The sequence below is a fragment of the Oncorhynchus mykiss genome, chromosome 11 (genome assembly GCF_013265735.2).
Source record: "Oncorhynchus mykiss isolate Arlee chromosome 11, USDA_OmykA_1.1, whole genome shotgun sequence".
NCBI lineage: Eukaryota > Metazoa > Chordata > Actinopteri > Salmoniformes > Salmonidae > Oncorhynchus > Oncorhynchus mykiss.
In genome coordinates, this window is record NC_048575.1 from 5286205 (window position 1) to 5306880 (window position 20676).

Here is a 20676-nt window from a genome sequence, read left to right on the forward strand (position 1 = left end):
CCGGTTTGGGTTGTTACTTTACCTTCTATAACGGTATTGATACAGGGACCGGTTTGGGTTGTTACTTTACCTTCTATACCGGTATTGATACAGGGACCGGTTTGGGTTGTTACTTTACCTTTTATAACGGTATTGATACAGGGACCGGTTTGGGTTGTTACTTTACCTTCTATACCGGTATTGATACAGGGACCGGTTTGGGTTGTTACTTTACCTTCTATACCGGTATTGATACAGGGACCGGTTTGGGTTGTTACTTTACCTTCTATACCGGTATTGATACAGGGACCGGTTTGGGTTGTTACTTTACCTTCTATACCGGTATTGATACAGGGACCGGTTTGGGTTGTTACTTTACCTTCTATACCGGTATTGATACAGGGACCGGTTTGGGTTGTTACTTTACCTTCTATACCGGTATTGATACAGGGACCGGTTTGGGTTGTTACTTTACCTTCTATACTGGTAATGATGCAGGGACCGGTTTGGGTTGTTACTTTACCTTCTATACCGGTATTGATACAGGGACCGGTTTGGGTTGTTACTTTACCTTCTATACCGGTATTGATACAGGGACCGGTTTGGGTTGTTACTTTACCTTCTATACTGGTAATGATGCAGGGACCGGTTTGGATTGTTACTTTACCTTCTATACCGGTATTGATACAGGGACCGGTTTGGGTTGTTACTTTACCTTCTATACCGGTATTGATACAGGGACCGGTTTGGGTTGTTACTTTACCTTCTATACCGGTATTGATGCAGGGACCGGTTTGGGTTGTTACTTTACCTTCTATACCTGTATTGATACAGGGACCGTTTTGGGTTGTTACTTTACCTTCTATACCGGTATTGATACAGGGACCGGTTTGGGTTGTTACTTTACCTTCTATACCGGTATTGATACAGGGACCGGTTTGGGTTGTTACTTTACCTTCTATACCGGTATTGATACAGGGACCGGTTTGGGTTGTTACTTTACCTTCTATACCGGTATTGATACAGGGACCGGTTTGGGTTGTTACTTTACCTTCTATACCGGTATTGATACAGGTACCGGTTTGGGTTGTTACTTTACCTTCTATACCGGTATTGATACAGGGACCGGTTTGGGTTGTTACTTTACCTTCTATACCGGTATTGATACAGGGACCGGTTTGGGTTGTTACTTTACCTTCTATACCGGTATTGATACAGGGACCGGTTTGGGTTGTTACTTTACCTTCTATACCGGTATTGATACAGGGACCGGTTTGGGTTGTTACTTTACCTTCTATACTGGTAATGATGCAGGGACCGGTTTGGGTTGTTACTTTACCTTCTATACCGGTATTGATACAGGGACCGGTTTGGGTTGTTACTTTACCTTCTATACCGGTATTGATACAGGGACCGGTTTGGGTTGTTACTTTACCTTCTATACTGGTAATGATGCAGGGACCGGTTTGGATTGTTACTTTACCTTCTATACCGGTATTGATACAGGGACAGGTTTGGGTTGTTACTTTACCTTCTATACCGGTATTGATACAGGGACCGGTTTGGGTTGTTACTTTACCTTCTATACCGGTATTGATGCAGGGACCGGTTTGGGTTGTTACTTTACCTTCTATACTGGTAATGCTGCAGGGACCGGTTTGGGTTGTTACTTTACCTTCTATACCGGTATTGATACAGGGACCGTTTTGGGTTGTTACTTTACCTTCTATACCGGTATTGATACAGGGACCGGTTTGGGTTGTTACTTTACCTTCTATACCGGTATTGATACAGGGACCGGTTTGGGTTGTTACTTTACCTTCTATACCGGTATTGATACAGGGACCGGTTTGGGTTGTTACTTTACCTTCTATACCGGTATTGATACAGGGACCGGTTTGGGTTGTTACTTTACCTTTTATAACGGTATTGATACAGGGACCGGTTTGGGTTGTTACTTTACCTTCTATACCGGTATTGATACAGGGACCGGTTTGGGTTGTTACTTTACCTTCTATACCGGTATTGATACAGGGACCGGTTTGGGTTGTTACTTTACCTTCTATACCGGTATTGATACAGGGACCGGTTTGGGTTGTTACTTTACCTTCTATACCGGTATTGATACAGGGACCGGTTTGGGTTGTTACTTTACCTTCTATACCGGTATTGATACAGGGACCGGTTTGGGTTGTTACTTTACCTTCTATACCGGTATTGATACAGGGACCGGTTTGGGTTGTTACTTTACCTTCTATACTGGTAATGATGCAGGGACCGGTTTGGGTTGTTACTTTACCTTCTATACCGGTATTGATACAGGGACCGGTTTGGGTTGTTACTTTACCTTCTATACCGGTATTGATACAGGGACCGGTTTGGGTTGTTACTTTACCTTCTATACTGGTAATGATGCAGGGACCGGTTTGGATTGTTACTTTACCTTCTATACCGGTATTGATACAGGGACCGGTTTGGGTTGTTACTTTACCTTCTATACCGGTATTGATACAGGGACCGGTTTGGGTTGTTACTTTACCTTCTATACCGGTATTGATGCAGGGACCGGTTTGGGTTGTTACTTTACCTTCTATACTGGTAATGATGCAGGGACCGGTTTGGGTTGTTACTTTACCTTCTATACCGGTATTGATACAGGGACCGTTTTGGGTTGTTACTTTACCTTCTATACCGGTATTGATACAGGGACCGGTTTGGGTTGTTACTTTACCTTCTATACCGGTATTGATACAGGGACCGGTTTGGGTTGTTACTTTACCTTCTATACCGGTATTGATACAGGGACCGGTTTGGGTTGTTACTTTACCTTCTATACCGGTATTGATACAGGGACCGGTTTGGGTTGTTACTTTACCTTCTATACCGGTATTGATACAGGGACCGGTTTGGGTTGTTACTTTACCTTCTATACCGGTATTGATACAGGGACCGGTTTGGGTTGTTACTTTATCTTCTATAACGGTATTGATACAGGGACCGGTTTGGGTTGTTACTTTACCTTCTATACCGGTATTGATACAGGGACCGGTTTGGGTTGTTACTTTACCTTCTATACCGGTATTGATACAGGGACCGGTTTGGGTTGTTACTTTACCTTCTATACCGGTATTGATACAGGGACCGGTTTGGGTTGTTACTTTACCTTCTATACCGGTATTGATACAGGGACCGGTTTGGGTTGTTACTTTACCTTCTATAACGGTATTGATACAGGGACCGGTTTGGGTTGTTACTTTACCTTCTATACCGGTATTGATACAGGGACCGGTTTGGGTTGTTACTTTAGCTTCTATACCGGTATTGATACAGGGACCGGTTTGGGTTGTTACTTTACCTTCTATACCGGTATCGATACAGGGACCGGTTTGGGTTGTTACTTTACCTTCTATACCGGTATTGATACAGGGACCGGTTTGGGTTGTTACTTTACCTTCTATACCGGTATTTGAAAATTTGGTTTGTTAAATGTGATACACCATGTGTAATGTCAATATTTATTGTTTACTTCGCTACTTGAGTCATCTCTCTCTCCGGCTCTTACTCTCCGTGACAGTTTCCACACAGACCTAGCCACGCCCCCTGTCACTCAAAGGAGCACAGTTGATGCTCCTCAACCAGGAAACACTTTGTGTTTAGTCCGTGTGGTCAATGCAGCACATGCAACAATGCTGATGACAACAATGCTGTTTTCACTTTGCTTCGTAATATAAATCCAATAGCGTTCCATAATGACACTATTAGTTTGTGTTTCTTACATCAGCTAGGTTTGTCTTTTCTTAGCATGTTGCCCTAAATCTTGTGAGATGCTAATTGTTAGCCGCTAATGCTAATAGCTAGCTACAATGCAGCACATGCAACAATGCTGATGACAACAATGCTGTTTTCACTTTGCTTCGTAATATAAATCCACTAGCGTTCTATAATGACACTATTAGTTTGTGTTTCTTACATCAGCTAGGTTTGTCTTTTCTTAGCATGTTGCCCTAAATCTTGTGAGATGCTAATTGTTAGCCGCTAATGCTAATAGCTAGCTAGCTCATAAAATGTGCTGAGTAAGAGCAAATGTAGCTAGTTAATACTGCCCGATAAAGCAGTGATGGTGTAGTCCTAAATCAGCATGTTGGTTGTGCAACAGTATCTTCTAATTCAAAGAGGAAAAATACAAAGCAAGAATATATGAGGTAGCTAAGAGAAAACTTGCAATGTAGCCAAAGCTTATAGGGTCCCCTAGGAAACCCTTATCAACACTTTAGTTCCTACCCTGTCACAATAACTCCTCCCCTGGCATTTTAATTAATTGTATTCTCAAACACTGTATTCAAAGTGCCCACTATTATATTCTAACTATAGAATTAGAATAGTCATTATATTTCCATGATTCCAACAGTTTTGCTCTAATTTAAAAGTCTAATCACAATTGCAACATTTGGTTAAAAATAAGTCCTATATTATGTGCCCATATCGTGCAGCCCTGCGTGGTAGTGTGGACATTTCCTCAATTGAGCAGTGGTATTATATCATGGAACACAATCTGTTATATTACATCATTGAACACATTTTATTATATTACATCATGGAACACAATCTGTTATATTACATCATGGAACACATTCTGTTATATTACATCATGGAACACATTTTGTTATATTACATCATGGAACACATTTTGTTATATTACATCATGGATCACAATCTGTTATATTATATAATGGAACACAATCTGTTATATTACATCATGGAACACATTCTGTTATATTACATCATGGAACACATTCTGTTATATTACATCATGGAACACATTCTGTTATATTACATCATGGAACACATTCTGTTATATTACATCATGGAACACATTCTGTTATATTACATCATGGAACACATTCTGTTATATTACATCATGGAACACATTCTGTTATATTACATCATGGAACACATTCTGTTATATTACATCATGGAACACATTCTGTTATATTACATCATGGATCACAATCTGTTATATTATATAATGGAACACAATCTGTTATATTACATCATGGAACACATTCTGTTATATTACATCATGGAACACATTCTGTTATATTTTATCATGGAACACATTCTGTTATATTTTATCATGGAACACATTTTGTTATATTACATCATGGAACACATTCTGTTATATTACATCATGGAACACATTCTGTTATATTTTATCATGGAACACATTCTGTTATATTATATCATGGAACACATTAATATCAACTGGTTATATTATATCATAGAACACATTCTGTTATATTACATCATGGAACACATTCTGTTATATTATATCATGGAACATGTCTCTCACTGGCCTTCTCTTTACCCCCCTTGTCTCCTCAGCCTCAAACAAAGCAACGAGAAGAGAAACCGCGAGCATGAGAACAAGTACATCGAGGAGCTGGCTGAGCTGATCTTCGCCAACTTCAACGACATTGATAACTTCAACGTCAAACCTGACAAATGTGCTATCCTGAAGGAGACTGTTAAACAGATACGACAGATCAAGGAGCAAGGTACAACACTGCACTACACTACACTACACTGGTACAACACTGCACTACACTACACTACACTGGTACAACACTGCACTACACTACAATACACTGGTACAACACTGCACTACACTACACTACACTGGTACAACACTGCACTACACTACAATACACTGGTACAACACTGCAATACACTACACTACACTACACTGGTACAACACTGCACTACACTACAATACACTGGTACAACACTGCACTACACTACAATACACTGGTACAACACTGCACTACACTACACTACACTGGTACAACACTGCACTACACTACAATACACTGGTACAACACTGCACTACACTACAATACACTGGTACAACACTGCACTACACTACAAAACACTGGTACAACACTGCAATACACTACACTACACTACACTGGTACAACACTGCACTACACTACAATACAATACACTGCACTACAATACACTGCACTACAATACACTGGTACAATACACTGCACTACACTACAATACACTGGTACAACACTGCACTACACTACAATACACTGGTACAACACTGCAATACACTACACTACACTACACTAGTACAACACTGCACTACACTACAATACACTGGTACAACACTGCACTACACTACAATACACTGGTACAACACTGCACTACACTACACTACACTGGTACAACACTGCAATACACTACAATACACTGGTATAACACTGCACTACACTACACTACACTGGTACAACACTGCACTACACTACAATACACTGGTACAACACTGCACTACACTACACTACAATACACTGGTACAGCACTGCACTACACTACAATACACTGGTACAACACTGCACTACACTACACTACAATACACTGGTACAGCACTGCACTGCACTACACTACAATACACTGGTACAACACTGCACTACACTACACTACAATACACTGGTACAGCACTGCACTGCACTACACTACAATACACTGGTACAACACTGCACTACACTACACTACAATACACTGGTACAGCACTGCACTACACTACACTACAATACACTACACTACAATACACAATACACAGACACATCAAATGGTTGAAAATTGCAACAGTTGGCCTACCCGGCACGCAGGGCAGCTGAATCAGGTGCACCTACTTGCCATCAGTCCAAGTTGAGTGAAGTTTTATCTCATGCTTTTCTCCGTAGCTTACAGGGAACATTGTTGTGGAGATTGTCACTTTTTCACAGAGGGGTCATATTACTGTGAAGCCCAAACTGTTTGGACGCTACAGACTGAAGTTGGCAGCTCGTCTGTACCGAATTCAGACGAGACCCAAGACACTTGTGTGGATGGTAGAGCAAAACGGAGAAGACCATCTTGTTCGTGAGAGTCTCATCTTTCCATAGAGGGGCACAATAGTTTTGTAGGCCAAACCGTGCGGACGCTACAGACGATTTTGTGAGAGGACCGATGTTCGGGACGTCTCGGGGTCTGACAAACACAGTCTAGCTCTGTCAGCGTTCACCGCAGATGTGGAAGTGAGTCATCAAATATGTATTAGTCACATGCGCTGAATACAACAGCTGTAGACCTCACAATTAAATGCTTACTTACGAGCCAATGAAATGCTTAAACTTACGAGCCAATGAAATGCTTACTTACGAGCCAATGAAATGCTTACTTACGAGCCAATGAAATGCTTACTTACGAGCCAATGAAATGCTTAAATTTACGAGCCAATGAAATGCTTAAACTTACGAGCCAATGAAATGCTTAAACTTACGAGCCAATGAAATGCTTACTTACGAGCCAATGAAATGCTTAAATTTACGAGCCAATGAAATGCTTAAACTTACGAGCCAATGAAATGCTTAAACTTACGAGCCAATGAAATGCTTAAACTTACGAGCCAATGAAATGCTTAAACTTACGAGCCAATGAAATGCTTAAACTTACGAGCCAATGAAATGCTTAAACTTACGAGCCAATGAAATGCTTAAACTTACGAGCCAATGAAATGCTTAAACTTACGAGCCAATGAAATGCTTAAACTTACGAGCCAATGAAATGCTTAAACTTACGAGCCAATGAAATGCTTAAACTTACGAGCCAATGAAATGCTTAAACTTACGAGCCAATGAAATGCTTACTTACGAGCCAATGAAATGCTTAAACTTACGAGCCAATGAAATGCTTAAACTTACGAGCCAATGAAATGCTTAAACTTACGAGCCAATGAAATGCTTAAACTTACGAGCCAATGAAATGCTTAAACTTACGAGCCAATGAAATGCTTACTTACGAGCCAATGAAATGCTTAAACTTACGAGCCAATGAAATGCTTAAACTTACGAGCCAATGAAATGCTTACTTACGAGCCAATGAAATGCTTAAACTTACGAGCCAATGAAATGCTTACTTACGAGCCAATGAAATGCTTAAACTTACGAGCCAATGAAATGCTTACTTACGAGCCAATGAAATGCTTAAACTTACGAGCCAATGAAATGCTTACTTACGAGCCAATGAAATGCTTAAACTTACGAGCCAATGAAATGCTTAAACTTACGAGCCAATGAAATGCTTAAACTTACGAGCCAATGAAATGCTTACTTACGAGCCAATGAAATGCTTACTTACGAGCCAATGAAATGCTTAAACTTACGAGTCAATGAAATGCTTACTTACGAGCCAATGAAATGCTTACTTACGAGCCAATGAAATGCTTAAACTTACGAGCCAATGAAATGCTTAAACTTACGAGCCAATGAAATGCTTAAACTTACGAGCCAATGAAATGCTTAAACTTACGAGCCAATGAAATGCTTAAACTTACGAGCCAATGAAATGCTTAAACTTACGAGCCAATGAAATGCTTAAACTTACGAGCCAATGAAATGCTTAAACTTACGAGCCAATGAAATGCTTAAACTTACGAGCCAATGAAATGCTTAAACTTACGAGCCAATGAAATGCTTAAACTTACGAGCCAATGAAATGCTTAAACTTACGAGCCAATGAAATGCTTAAACTTACGAGCCAATGAAATGCTTAAACTTACGAGCCAATGAAATGCTTACTTACGAGCCAATGAAATGCTTAAACTTACGAGCCAATGAAATGCTTAAACTTACGAGCCAATGAAATGCTTAAACTTACGAGCCAATGAAATGCTTAAACTTACGAGCCAATGAAATGCTTAAACTTACGAGCCAATGAAATGCTTACTTACGAGCCAATGAAATGCTTAAACTTACGAGCCAATGAAATGCTTAAACTTACGAGCCAATGAAATGCTTACTTACGAGCCAATGAAATGCTTAAACTTACGAGCCAATGAAATGCTTACTTACGAGCCAATGAAATGCTTAAACTTACGAGCCAATGAAATGCTTACTTACGAGCCAATGAAATGCTTAAACTTACGAGCCAATGAAATGCTTACTTACGAGCCAATGAAATGCTTAAACTTACGAGCCAATGAAATGCTTAAACTTACGAGCCAATGAAATGCTTAAACTTACGAGCCAATGAAATGCTTACTTACGAGCCAATGAAATGCTTACTTACGAGCCAATGAAATGCTTAAACTTACGAGCCAATGAAATGCTTACTTACGAGCCAATGAAATGCTTACTTACGAGCCAATGAAATGCTTAAACTTACGAGCCAATGAAATGCTTAAACTTACGAGCCAATGAAATGCTTAAACTTACGAGCCAATGAAATGCTTAAACTTACGAGCCAATGAAATGCTTACTTACGAGCCAATGAAATGCTTACTTACGAGCCAATGAAATGCTTAAACTTACGAGCCAATGAAATGCTTACTTACGAGCCAATGAAATGCTTACTTACGAGCCAATGAAATGCTTAAACTTACGAGCCAATGAAATGCTTACTTACGAGCCCTAAACCAACAATACAGTTTAAACAACATATGTATAAGAAATAAGAGATAAAAGTAACAGGTAATTAAAGATCACGATCGAGACGTGTTCAAGGCTAAAAAAATATATATTTAGCTTAAACAGACTTTTTTAAATTATTTATTATTACTGCGGACATCGACCGTAGGGGTTAAATAACATATTGAGGTTGGAAGAGGAGGAGTAATTATGTTTCTGACTTTGACAATGGTGTTATATATCTATATATCTACATCTTGGTCTTCACTCAAGGCTACAGTCTCTCAGCTACGCGCTCCCATAGTTTACAGGGATTCTTAGTAGTTACCATAGTTTCCGTAGAGCTTTAGTTTTCTCTAGGCCCTCCACTGTTATCAGTCAATTGAAACCTTGTGTGTGTGTGTGTGTGTGTGTGTGTGTGTGTAATTTTAGGTTATACAAAGTGGGCGGTGACTGGCTGAATATAGTAGTCTATAGAGTCTCTGAGTCAGACGGCAAAGTTGGCTGACTCGTGATGGTTGTTTGGTGACTCACAGGCCCCTGGTTACGTAATGCTGAGTAATAGGACACGACCTGCCTACCATCGCACATCAAATGTGTTTTATAAAGCACTTTTCTACATCGGCTTTACCCATCTGTCAATTCAAATCAAATGCCATTAGTCACATGTGTCGAATACAACGGGTGTAGTAGACCTCACAGTGAAATGCTGAAAACAACAGGTGTAGTAGACCTTACAGTGAAATGTGCTGAATACAACAGGTGTAGTAGACCTCACAGTGAAATGCTGAATACAACAGGTGTAGGTAGACCTTACAGTGAAATGCTGAATACAACAGGTGTAGTAGACCTTACAGTGAAATGCTGAATACAACAGGTGTAGTAGACCTTACAGTGAAATGCTGAATACAACAGGTGTAGTAGACCTCACAGTGAAATGCTGAATACAACAGGTGTAGTAGACCTCACAGTGAAATGCTGAATACAACAGGTGTAGGTAGACCTTACAGTGAAATGCTGAATACAACAGGTGTAGGTAGACCTTTACAGTGAAATGCTGAATACAACAGGTGTAATAGACCTTACAGTGAAATGCTGAATACAACAGGTGTAGTAGACCTCACAGTGAAATGCTGAATACAACAGGTGTAGGTAGACCTTACAGTGAAATGCTGAATACAACAGGTGTAGTAGACCTCACAGTGAAATGCTGAATACAACAGGTGTAGTAGACCTCACAGTGAAATGCTGAATACAACAGGTGTAGTAGACCTCACAGTGAAATGCTGAAAACAACAGGTGTAGTAGACCTCACAGTGAAATGCTGAATACAACAGGTGTAGTAGACCTCACAGTGAAATGCTGAATACAACAGGTGTAGTAGACCTCACAGTGAAATGCTGAATACAACAGGTGTACTAGACCTCACAGTGAAATGCTGAATACAACAGGTGTAGTAGACCTCACAGTGAAATGCTGAATACAACAGGTGTAGTAGACCTCACAGTGAAATGCTGAAAACAACAGGTGTAGTAGACCTCACAGTGAAATGCTGAATACAACAGGTGTAGTAGACCTCACAGTGAAATGCTGAATACAACAGGTGTAGTAGACCTTACAGTGAAATGCTGAATACAACAGGTGTAGTAGACCTCACAGTGAAATGTGCTGAATACAACAGGTGTAGTAGACCTTACAGTGAAATGCTGAATACAGCAGGTGTAGTAGACCTTACAGTGAAATGCTGAATACAACAGGTGTAGTAGACCTTACAGTGAAATGCTGAATACAACAGGCTTAGTAGACCTCACAGTGAAATGCTGAATACAACAGGTGTAGTAGATCTTACAGTGAAATGCTGAATACAACAGGTGTAGTAGACCTTACAGTGAAATGCTGAATACAACAGGTGTAGTAGACCTTACAGTGAAATGCTGAATACAACAGGTGTAGTATACCTTACAGTGAAATGCTGAATACAACAGGTGTAGTAGACCTTACAGTGAAATGCTGAATACAACAGGTGTAGTAGACCTCACAGTGAAATGCTGAATACAACAGGTGTAGTAGACCTTACAGTGAAATGCTGAATACAACGGGTGTAGTAGACCTTACAGTGAAATGCTGAATACAACAGGTGTAGTAGACCTCACAGTGAAATGCTGAATACAACAGGTGTAGTAGACCTCACAGTGAAATGCTGAATACAACAGGTGTAGTAGACCTTACAGTGAAATGCTGAATACAACAGGTGTAGTAGACCTCACAGTGAAATGCTGAATACAACAGGTGTAGTAGACCTCACAGTGAAATGCTGAATACAACAGGTGTAGTAGACCTCACAGTGAAATGCTGAAAACAACAGGTGTAGTAGACCTCACAGTGAAATGCTGAATACAACAGGTGTAGTAGACCTCACAGTGAAATGCTGAATACAACAGGTGTAGTAGACCTTACAGTGAAATGCTGAATACAACAGGTGTAGTAGACCTCACAGTGAAATGTGCTGAATACAACAGGTGTAGTAGACCTTACAGTGAAATGCTGAATACAGCAGGTGTAGTAGACCTTACAGTGAAATGCTGAATACAACAGGCTTGGTAGACCTCACAGTGAAATGCTGAATACAACAGGTGTAGTAGATCTTACAGTGAAATGCTGAATACAACAGGTGTAGTAGACCTTACAGTGAAATGCTGAATACAACAGGTGTAGTAGACCTTACAGTGAAATGCTGAATACAACAGGTGTAGTATACCTTACAGTGAAATGCTGAATACAACAGGTGTAGTAGACCTTACAGTGAAATGCTGAATACAACAGGTGTAGTAGACCTCACAGTGAAATGCTGAATACAACAGGTGTAGTAGACCTTACAGTGAAATGCTGAATACAACAGGTGTAGTAGACCTTACAGTGAAATGCTGAATACAACAGGTGTAGTAGACCTTACAGTGAAATGCTGAATACAACAGGTGTAGTAGACCTTACAGTGAAATGCTGAATACAACAGGTGTAGTAGACCTTACAGTGAAATGCTGAATACAACAGGTGTAGTAGACCTCATGGTGAAATGCTGAATACAACAGGTGTAGTAGACCTTACAGTGAAATGCTGAATACAACAGGTGTAGTAGACCTTACAGTGAAATACTGAATACAACAGGTGTAGTAGACCTTACAGTGAAATGCTGAATACAACAGGTGTAGTAGACCTTACAGTGAAATGCTGAATACAACAGGTGTAGTAGACCTTACAGTGAAATGCTGAATACAACAGGTGTAGTAGACCTTACAGTGAAATGCTGAATACAACAGGTGTAGTAGACCTTACAGTGAAATGCTGAATACAACAGGTGTAGTAGACCTTACAGTGAAATGCTGAATACAACAGGTGTAGTAGACCTTACAGTGAAATGCTGAATACAACAGGTGTAGTAGACCTTACAGTGAAATGCTGAATACAACAGGTGTAGTAGACCTTACAGTGAAATGCTGAATACAACAGGTGTAGTAGACCTTACAGTGAAATGCTGAATACAACAGGTGTAGTAGACCTTACAGTGAAATGCTGAATAGTAGACCTCACAGTGAAATGCTGAATACAACAGGTGTAGTAGACCTTACAGTGAAATGCTGAATACAACAGGTGTAGTAGACCTTACAGTGAAATGCTGAATACAACAGGTGTAGTAGACCTTACAGTGAAATGCTGAATACAACAGGTGTAGTAGACCTTACAGTGAAATGCTGAATAGTAGACCTCACAGTGAAATGCTGAATACAACAGGTGTAGTAGACCTTACAGTGAAATGCTGAATACAACAGGTGTAGTAGACCTCACAGTGAAATACTGAATACAACAGGTGTAGTAGACCTTACAGTGAAATGCTGAATACAACAGGTGTAGTAGACCTTACAGTGAAATGCTGAATACAACAGGTGTAGTAGACCTTACAGTGAAATGCTGAATACAACAGGTGTAGTAGACCTTACAGTGAAATGCTGAATACAACAGGTGTAGTAGACCTTACAGTGAAATGCTGAATACAACAGGTGTAGTAGACCTTACAGTGAAATGCTGAATACAACAGGTGTAGTAGACCTTACAGTGAAATGCTGAATACAACAGGTGTAGTAGACCTTACAGTGAAATGCTGAATACAACAGGTGTAGGTAGTCCTTACAGTGAAATGCTGAATAGAACAGGTGTAGTAGACCTTACAGTGAAATGCTGAATACAACAGGTGTAGTAGACCTTACAGTGAAATGCTGAATACAACAGGTGTAGTAGACCTTACAGTGAAATGCTGAATACAACAGGTGTAGTAGATATCACAGTGAAATGCTGAATACAACAGGTGTAGTAGACCTTACAGTGAAATGCTGAATACAACAGGTGTAGTAGACCTCACATTGAAATGCTGAATACAACAGGTGTAGTAGACCTTACAGTGAAATGTGGAGGCTATATACAGGGGGTACCAGTACAGAGTCAATGTGGAGGCTATATACAGGGGGTACCAGTACAGAGTCAATGTGGAGGCTATATACAGGGGGTACCAGTACAGAGTCAATGTGGAGGCTATATACAGGGGGTACCAGTACAGAGTCAATGTGGAGGCTATATACAGGGGGTACCGGTACAGAGTCAATGTGGAGGCTATATGCAGGGGGTACCGGTACAGAGTCAATGTGGAGGCTATATACAGGGGGTACCAGTACAGAGTCAATGTGGAGGCTATATACAGGGGTACCGGTACAGAGTCAATGTGGAGGCTATATACAGGTGGTACAAGTACAGAGTCAATGTGGAGGCTATATACAGGGGGTACAAGTACAGAGTCAATGTGGAGGCTATATACAGGTGGTACAAGTACAGAGTCAATGTGGAGGCTATATACAGGGGGTACCGGTACAGAGTCAATGTGGAGGCTATATACAGGGGGTACCGGTACAGAGTCAATGTGGAGGCTATATACAGGGGGTACCGGTACAGAGTCAATGTGGAGGCTATATACAGGGTGTTACGGTACAGAGTCAATGTGGAGGCTATATACAGGGGGTACCGGTACAGAGTCAATGTGGAGGCTATATACAGGGGGTACCGGTACAGAGTCAATGTGGAGGCTATATACAGGGGGTACCGGTACAGAGTCAATGTGGAGGCTATATACAGGGGGTACCAGTACAAAGTCAATGTGGAGGCTATATACAGGGGGTACCGGTACAGAGTCAATGTGGAGGCTATATACAGGGGGTACCGGAACAGAGTCAATGTGGAGGCTATATACAGGGGGTACTGGTACAGAGTCAATGTGGAGGCTATATACAGGGGGTACCGGTACAGAGTCAATGTGGAGGCTATATACAGGGGGTACCGGTACAGAGTCAATGTGGAGGCTATATACAGGGGGTACCGGTACAGAGTCAATGTGGAGGCTGTATACAGGGTGTTACGGTACAGAGTCAATGTGGAGGCTAGATACAGGGGGTACCGGTACAGAGTCAATGTGGAGGCTATATACAGGGGGTACCGGTACAGAGTCAATGTGGAGGCTATATACAAGGGGTACCGGTACAGAGTCAATGTGGAGGCTATATACAGGGGGTAACAGTACAAAGTCAATGTGGAGGCTATATATAGGGGGTACCGGTACAGAGTCAATGTGGAGGCTATATACAGGGGGTACCGGAACAGAGTCAATGTGGAGGCTATATACAGGGGGTACTGGTACAGAGTCAATGTGCGGGTGCACCGTGCGGTAGCAGAGAGAACAAACAGTCTTTGACAATTTTTAGGGCCTTCCTCTTGCACCGCCTGTATAGAGGTCCTGGATGGCAGGAAGCTTGGTAATGTACTGGGCCGTATCCACTACCCTCTGTAGTGCCTTACGGTTGGAGGCTGAGCAGTTGCCGTACCAGGCAGTGATGCAACCATGCTCTCGATGTTGCAGCTGTAGAACCTTTTGAGGATCTGAGGACACATGCCAAATATTTTCAGTCTCCTGAGGGGGAATATGTGTTGTCGTGCCCTCTTCACGACTGTCTTGGTGTGTTTTGACCATGATAGTTGTTTGGTGATGTGGTCACCAAGAAACTTGAAGCTCTCAACTGAAGCCCCGTCGATGAGAATGTGGGCGTGGTCGGTACATATTTTCTTGTAGTCCACAATCATCTCCTTTGTCTTGATCACGTTGAGGGACAGGTTGTTGTCCTGGCACCACACGACCAGGTCTCTGACCTCCTCCCTATAGGTTGTCTCATCGGTGATCAGGCCTACCGCTGTTGTATCGTCAGCAAACTTAATGATATTGTTGAAGTCGTGCATGACCATGCAGTCATGAGTGAAAAGGTAGTACAGGAGGGGACTAAGCACGCACCTCTGAGGGGCCCCAGTGTTGAGGATCAGCATGGTGGAAGTGTTGTTACCTACCGTTACCACCTGGGGGCGGCCCGTCAGGAAGTCCAGGATCCAGTTGCAGAGGGAGGTGTTTAGTCACAGGGTCCTTAGCTTATCGATGAGCTTTGAGGGCACTATGGTGTTGAATGCTGAGCTGTAGTCAATGAACAGCATTCTCACATAGGTGTTCCTTTTGTCCAGATGGGAAAGGGAAGTGTGGAGGGCAATAGAGATGGCGTCATCTGTGGATCTGTTTGGGCGGTATGCAAATTGGTGTGGGTCTAGGGTTTCTGGGATAATGGTGTTGATGTGAGCCATGACCAGCCTTTCAAAGCACCTCATGGCTACAGACGTGAGTGCTACAGGTCGGTAGTCATTTAGGCAGGTTACCTTAGTATTCTTTTGCACGGGGACTATGTGGTCTGCTAAAAAACATGTTGGTATTACAGACTCAGACAGGGAGGTTGAAAATGTCAGTGAAGACACTTGACAGTTGGTCAGCGCATGCTCGGAGTACACGTCCTGGTAATCCGTCTGGCCCTGCAGCCTTGTGAATGTTGACCTGTTTAAAGGTCTTACTCACATCGGCTGCGGAGAGCGTGATCACGCAGTCGTCCGGAACGGTTGATGCTCTCATGCATTTTTCAGTGTTACTTGCCTCGAACCGAGCATAGAAGTAATTTTGCTTGTCTGGTAGGCTCGTGTCACTGGGCAGCTCTCGGTTGTGCTTCCCTTTGTAGTCTGCAATGGTTTGCAGGCCCTGCCACATCCGACGAGCGTCAGAGCCGGTGTAGTATGATTCAATCTTAGCCCTGTATTGACGCTTTGCCTGTTTGATGGTTCGTCGATTGGCATAGCGGGATTTCTTATAAGCTTCCGGGTTAGAGTCCCGCACCTTGATAGCGGCAGCTCTACCCTTTAGCTCAGTGCGGATGTTGCCTGTAATCCATGGCTTCTGTTTTGGGTATGTACGTACAGTCACTGTGGGGACAACGTCCTCAATGCACATATTGATGAAGCCAGTGCCTGATGTGGTGTACTTCTCAATGCCATCGGAAGAATCCCGGAACATATTCCAGTCTGTGATAGCAAAACAGTCCTGTAGTTTAGCATCTGCTTCATCTGACCACTTTTTTATAGACCGAGTCACTGGTGCTTCCTGCTTTAGTTTTTGCTTGTAAGCAGGAATCAGCAGGATATAATTATGGTCAGATTTGCCAAATGGAGGGCGAGTGTGAGCTTTGTATGTGTCTCTGTGTGTGGAGTAAAGGTGGTCTAGTTTTTTCCCCCTCTGGTTGCACATTTAACATGTTGGTAGAAATTTGGTAAAACGGATTTGAGTTTCCCTGCATTAAAGTTTCCGGCCACTAGGAGCGCCGCCTTTGTTTGAGTGTTTTCCTGTTTGCTTATGGCCGTATACAGCTCATTGAGTGTCGTCTTAGTGCCAGCTTCGGTCAGTGGTGGTAAATAGACAACCACGAAGAATATAGATGAAAACTCTCTTGGTGAATAGTGTGGTCTACAGCTTATCATGAGATACTCTACCTCAGGCGAGAAAAACCTTGCGACTTCCTTAGATATTGTGCGCCAGCAGTTGTTTACAAATATGCATAGACCGCCACCCCTTTTCTTACCATAGTGTTCTATCCTGCCGATACTGTGATACCAGCTGTATGTTGTCGTTCGTCCACGACTCGGTGAAACACAAGATCTTTAATGTCCCGTTGGTAGGATTTACGTGCTTGAAGTTTGTCTAATTTATTAGTATTATTATTTTTTTTAAAGTATTATTATTTTTTACCCCCTTTTCGTGGTTTCCAATTGTTAGTAGTTTCTATCTTGTCTCATCGCTACAACTCCCGTACGGGCTCGGGAGAGACGAAGGTTGAAAGTCATGCGTCCTCCGATACACAACCCAACCAAGCCGCACTGCTTCTTAACACAGCGCGCATCCAACCTGGAAGCCAGCCGCACCAATGTGCCGGTGGAAACACAGTGCACCTGGCGACCTTGGTTAGCGTGCACTGCGCCTGGCCCACCACAGGAGTCGCTGGTGCGCGATGAGACAAGGATATCCCTACCGGCCAAACCCTCCCTATCCCGGACGACGCTAGGGCAATTGTGCGTCGCCCCACTGACCTCCCGGTCGCGGCCGGTTACGATAGAGCCTGGGCGCGAACCCAGAGTCTCTGGTGGCACAGCTGGCGCTGCAGTACAGCGCCCTTGACCACTGCGCCACCCGGAGTCTAATTTATTATCCAATGATTGTACGTCGTCTAATAGGACCGATGGCAAATTACCCACCCGCTGCCTGACCCTTACATGGCACCCCGACCTTCGTCCTCGATACCTCCGTCTTTTTGTCCTGCGTATGACGGGATGAGGTCCTTGTCGGGTGTCTGGAGTAAATCCCTCTCGTCTTTTAATACGGGGTGAGTAATCGCTTTCCTAAAAGATCTTTTCAGGTCATTAGAGACGGTGGCAGAAACATTATGTACTAAATAATTACCTCCCTCATGCCATCCTTCCCTCCTTCTCATTCCTTTCTCCTTCTCCCTACCATGCCTCCCTCTCTCTCTCTCTCTCTCTCTCTCTCTCTCTCTCCCTCCCCTGTCTCGCTCTCTTCCTCTCCACTTCACGTTAGTAGGCTTTCTCAGAATGAATGTAGTAGCAGTGGTGTAAAGTACTTAAGTAAAAATACTTTTAAAATACTACTTAAGTAGTTTTTTTGGAGTGTCTTTACTTTTTTTTTACAACTTTTACTTCACTACAATCCTAAAGGAAATAATGTACTTTTTACTCCCTGACACCCAAAAGTACTTGTTACATTCTGACAGAAAAATGGTTGAATTCACGCACTTATCAAGAGAACATCCCTGCCTCTGATCTGGAGGACTTACTAAACACAAATGCTTTGTTTGTAAATTCATGTTAGAGTGTTGTAGTGTACATTTAAAAAAAAACATGAATTAATTAATTAGTTAATCCGGTACCTGGACCCTGACGGGAGGTCGGTACCTGGACCCTAACGGGAGGTTAGCCCGGTACCTGGACCCTGACGGGAGGTTAGCCCGGTACTTGGACACTGAAGGGAGGTTAGCCCGGTACCTGGCCCCTGACTGGAAGTTAGCCCGGTACCTGGCCCCTGACGGGGAGGTTATTCCGGTACCTGGACCCTGACGGGAGGTTATTCCGGTACCTGGACCATAACGGGAGATTTGTTCATTGTGTGGGCAGGACTGTTAGTCTGGCAATTGCGTCTGTGTTTCCAAATTACACCCTATTCCCTATATAGTGCACTTCCTTTGACCAGGCTCCATAGGGAAATAGTGCACTACGTAGAGAATATGGGGCCAATTGGGACATACCCTTTGTTGTATATTTATGTTTCGGTCCATGTAAGTAAACATCTATTTGCTTAAAGAATAATGTAATTAATGTAAAATAATATTATACTAAACAATGTAAGGGAAACATGCAACATTTACATTTATTTTACTGAGTTACAGTTCATATCCGGAAATCAGTCAATTGAATCCAATTCATTAGGTCCTAATCTATGGATTTCACATGACTGAGAATACAGATATGCATCTGTTGGTCACAGAAACCTTAAAAATGGGCCTCACAATGGACCTCACAATGGGCCTCCCAATGGTCCTCCCAATGGACCTCCCAATGGACCTCACAATGGGCCTCCCAATGGACCTCACAATGGACCTCACAATGGACCTCACAATGGGCCTCACAATGGGCCTCCCAATGGATCTCACAGTGGGCCTCCCAATGGACCTCACAAAGGATCTCACAATGGACCTCACAATGGACCTCCCAATGGACCTCACAATGGGCCTCCCAATGGACCTCCCAATGGACCTCACAATGGACCTCCCAATGGACCTCACAATGGGCCTCACAATGGGCCTCACAATGGGCCTCACAAGGGACCTCACAATGGGCCTCACAATGGATCTCACAATGGGCCTCCCAATGGACCTCACAATGGACCTCACAATGGGCCTCACAATGGGCCTCCCAATGGGCCTCCCAATGGGCCTCACAATGGGCCTCACAATGGATCTCACAATGGGCCTCACAATGGGCCTCACAATGGGCCTCAGTATCTTCTCATGTTTTTTTTTTGTGCATACAAATTGCCATTGATAAAATGCAATTGTGTTCGTTGTCTGTAGTCACAATGGGCCTCACAAGGGACCTCACAATGGGCCTCACAATGGATCTCACAATGGGCCTCCCAATGGACCTCACAATGGACCTCACAATGGGCCTCCCAATGGGCCTCCCAATGGGCCTCACAATGGGCCTCACAATGGACCTCACAATGGGCCTCACAATGGGCCTCACAATGGGCCTCAGTATCTTCTCATGTTTTTTTTGTGCATACAAATTGCCATTGATAAAATGCAATTGTGTTCGTTGTCTGTAGTTTATGCCTGCGCATAACATAACCCCACCACCACCATGGAGCACTCTGTTCACAACGTTGACATCAGCAAACCGCTCGCCCACACGACGCCATACACGTGGTCTGCGGTTGTGAGGCCAGTTGGACGTACTGACAAATTCTCTAAAATGACATTGAGGCGGCTTATGGTAGAGAAACTAACATCAACTTCAATGGCAACAACTCTGGTGGACATTCCTGCAGTCAGCATGCCAATTGCGACGCTCCATCAAAACTTGAGACATCTGTGGCATAGTGTTGTGTGACAAAACTGAACATCTTAGAGTGTTTTTTATTGTCCCCAGTACAAGTTGCACCTGTGTAATGATCATGATGTTTAATCAGCTTCTTGTTATGCCACACCAGTCAAGTGGATGG

At 42.7% G+C, this 20676-nt stretch overlaps 1 protein-coding gene across 2 annotated transcripts in view; it reads left to right on the forward strand.

The window, feature by feature from the left end:
* Window positions 1–20676, forward strand: part of LOC110536532 (nuclear receptor coactivator 2) — a 236266-nt gene that overhangs the window by 93024 nt on the left and 122566 nt on the right. For both annotated transcript variants that reach the window (XM_036934699.1, XM_036934700.1), the window contains exon 3: window positions 5362–5534. In XM_036934699.1, the coding sequence (XP_036790594.1) occupies window positions 5362–5534 (173 nt within the window). The remainder of the gene's footprint in view (window positions 1–5361; window positions 5535–20676) is intronic.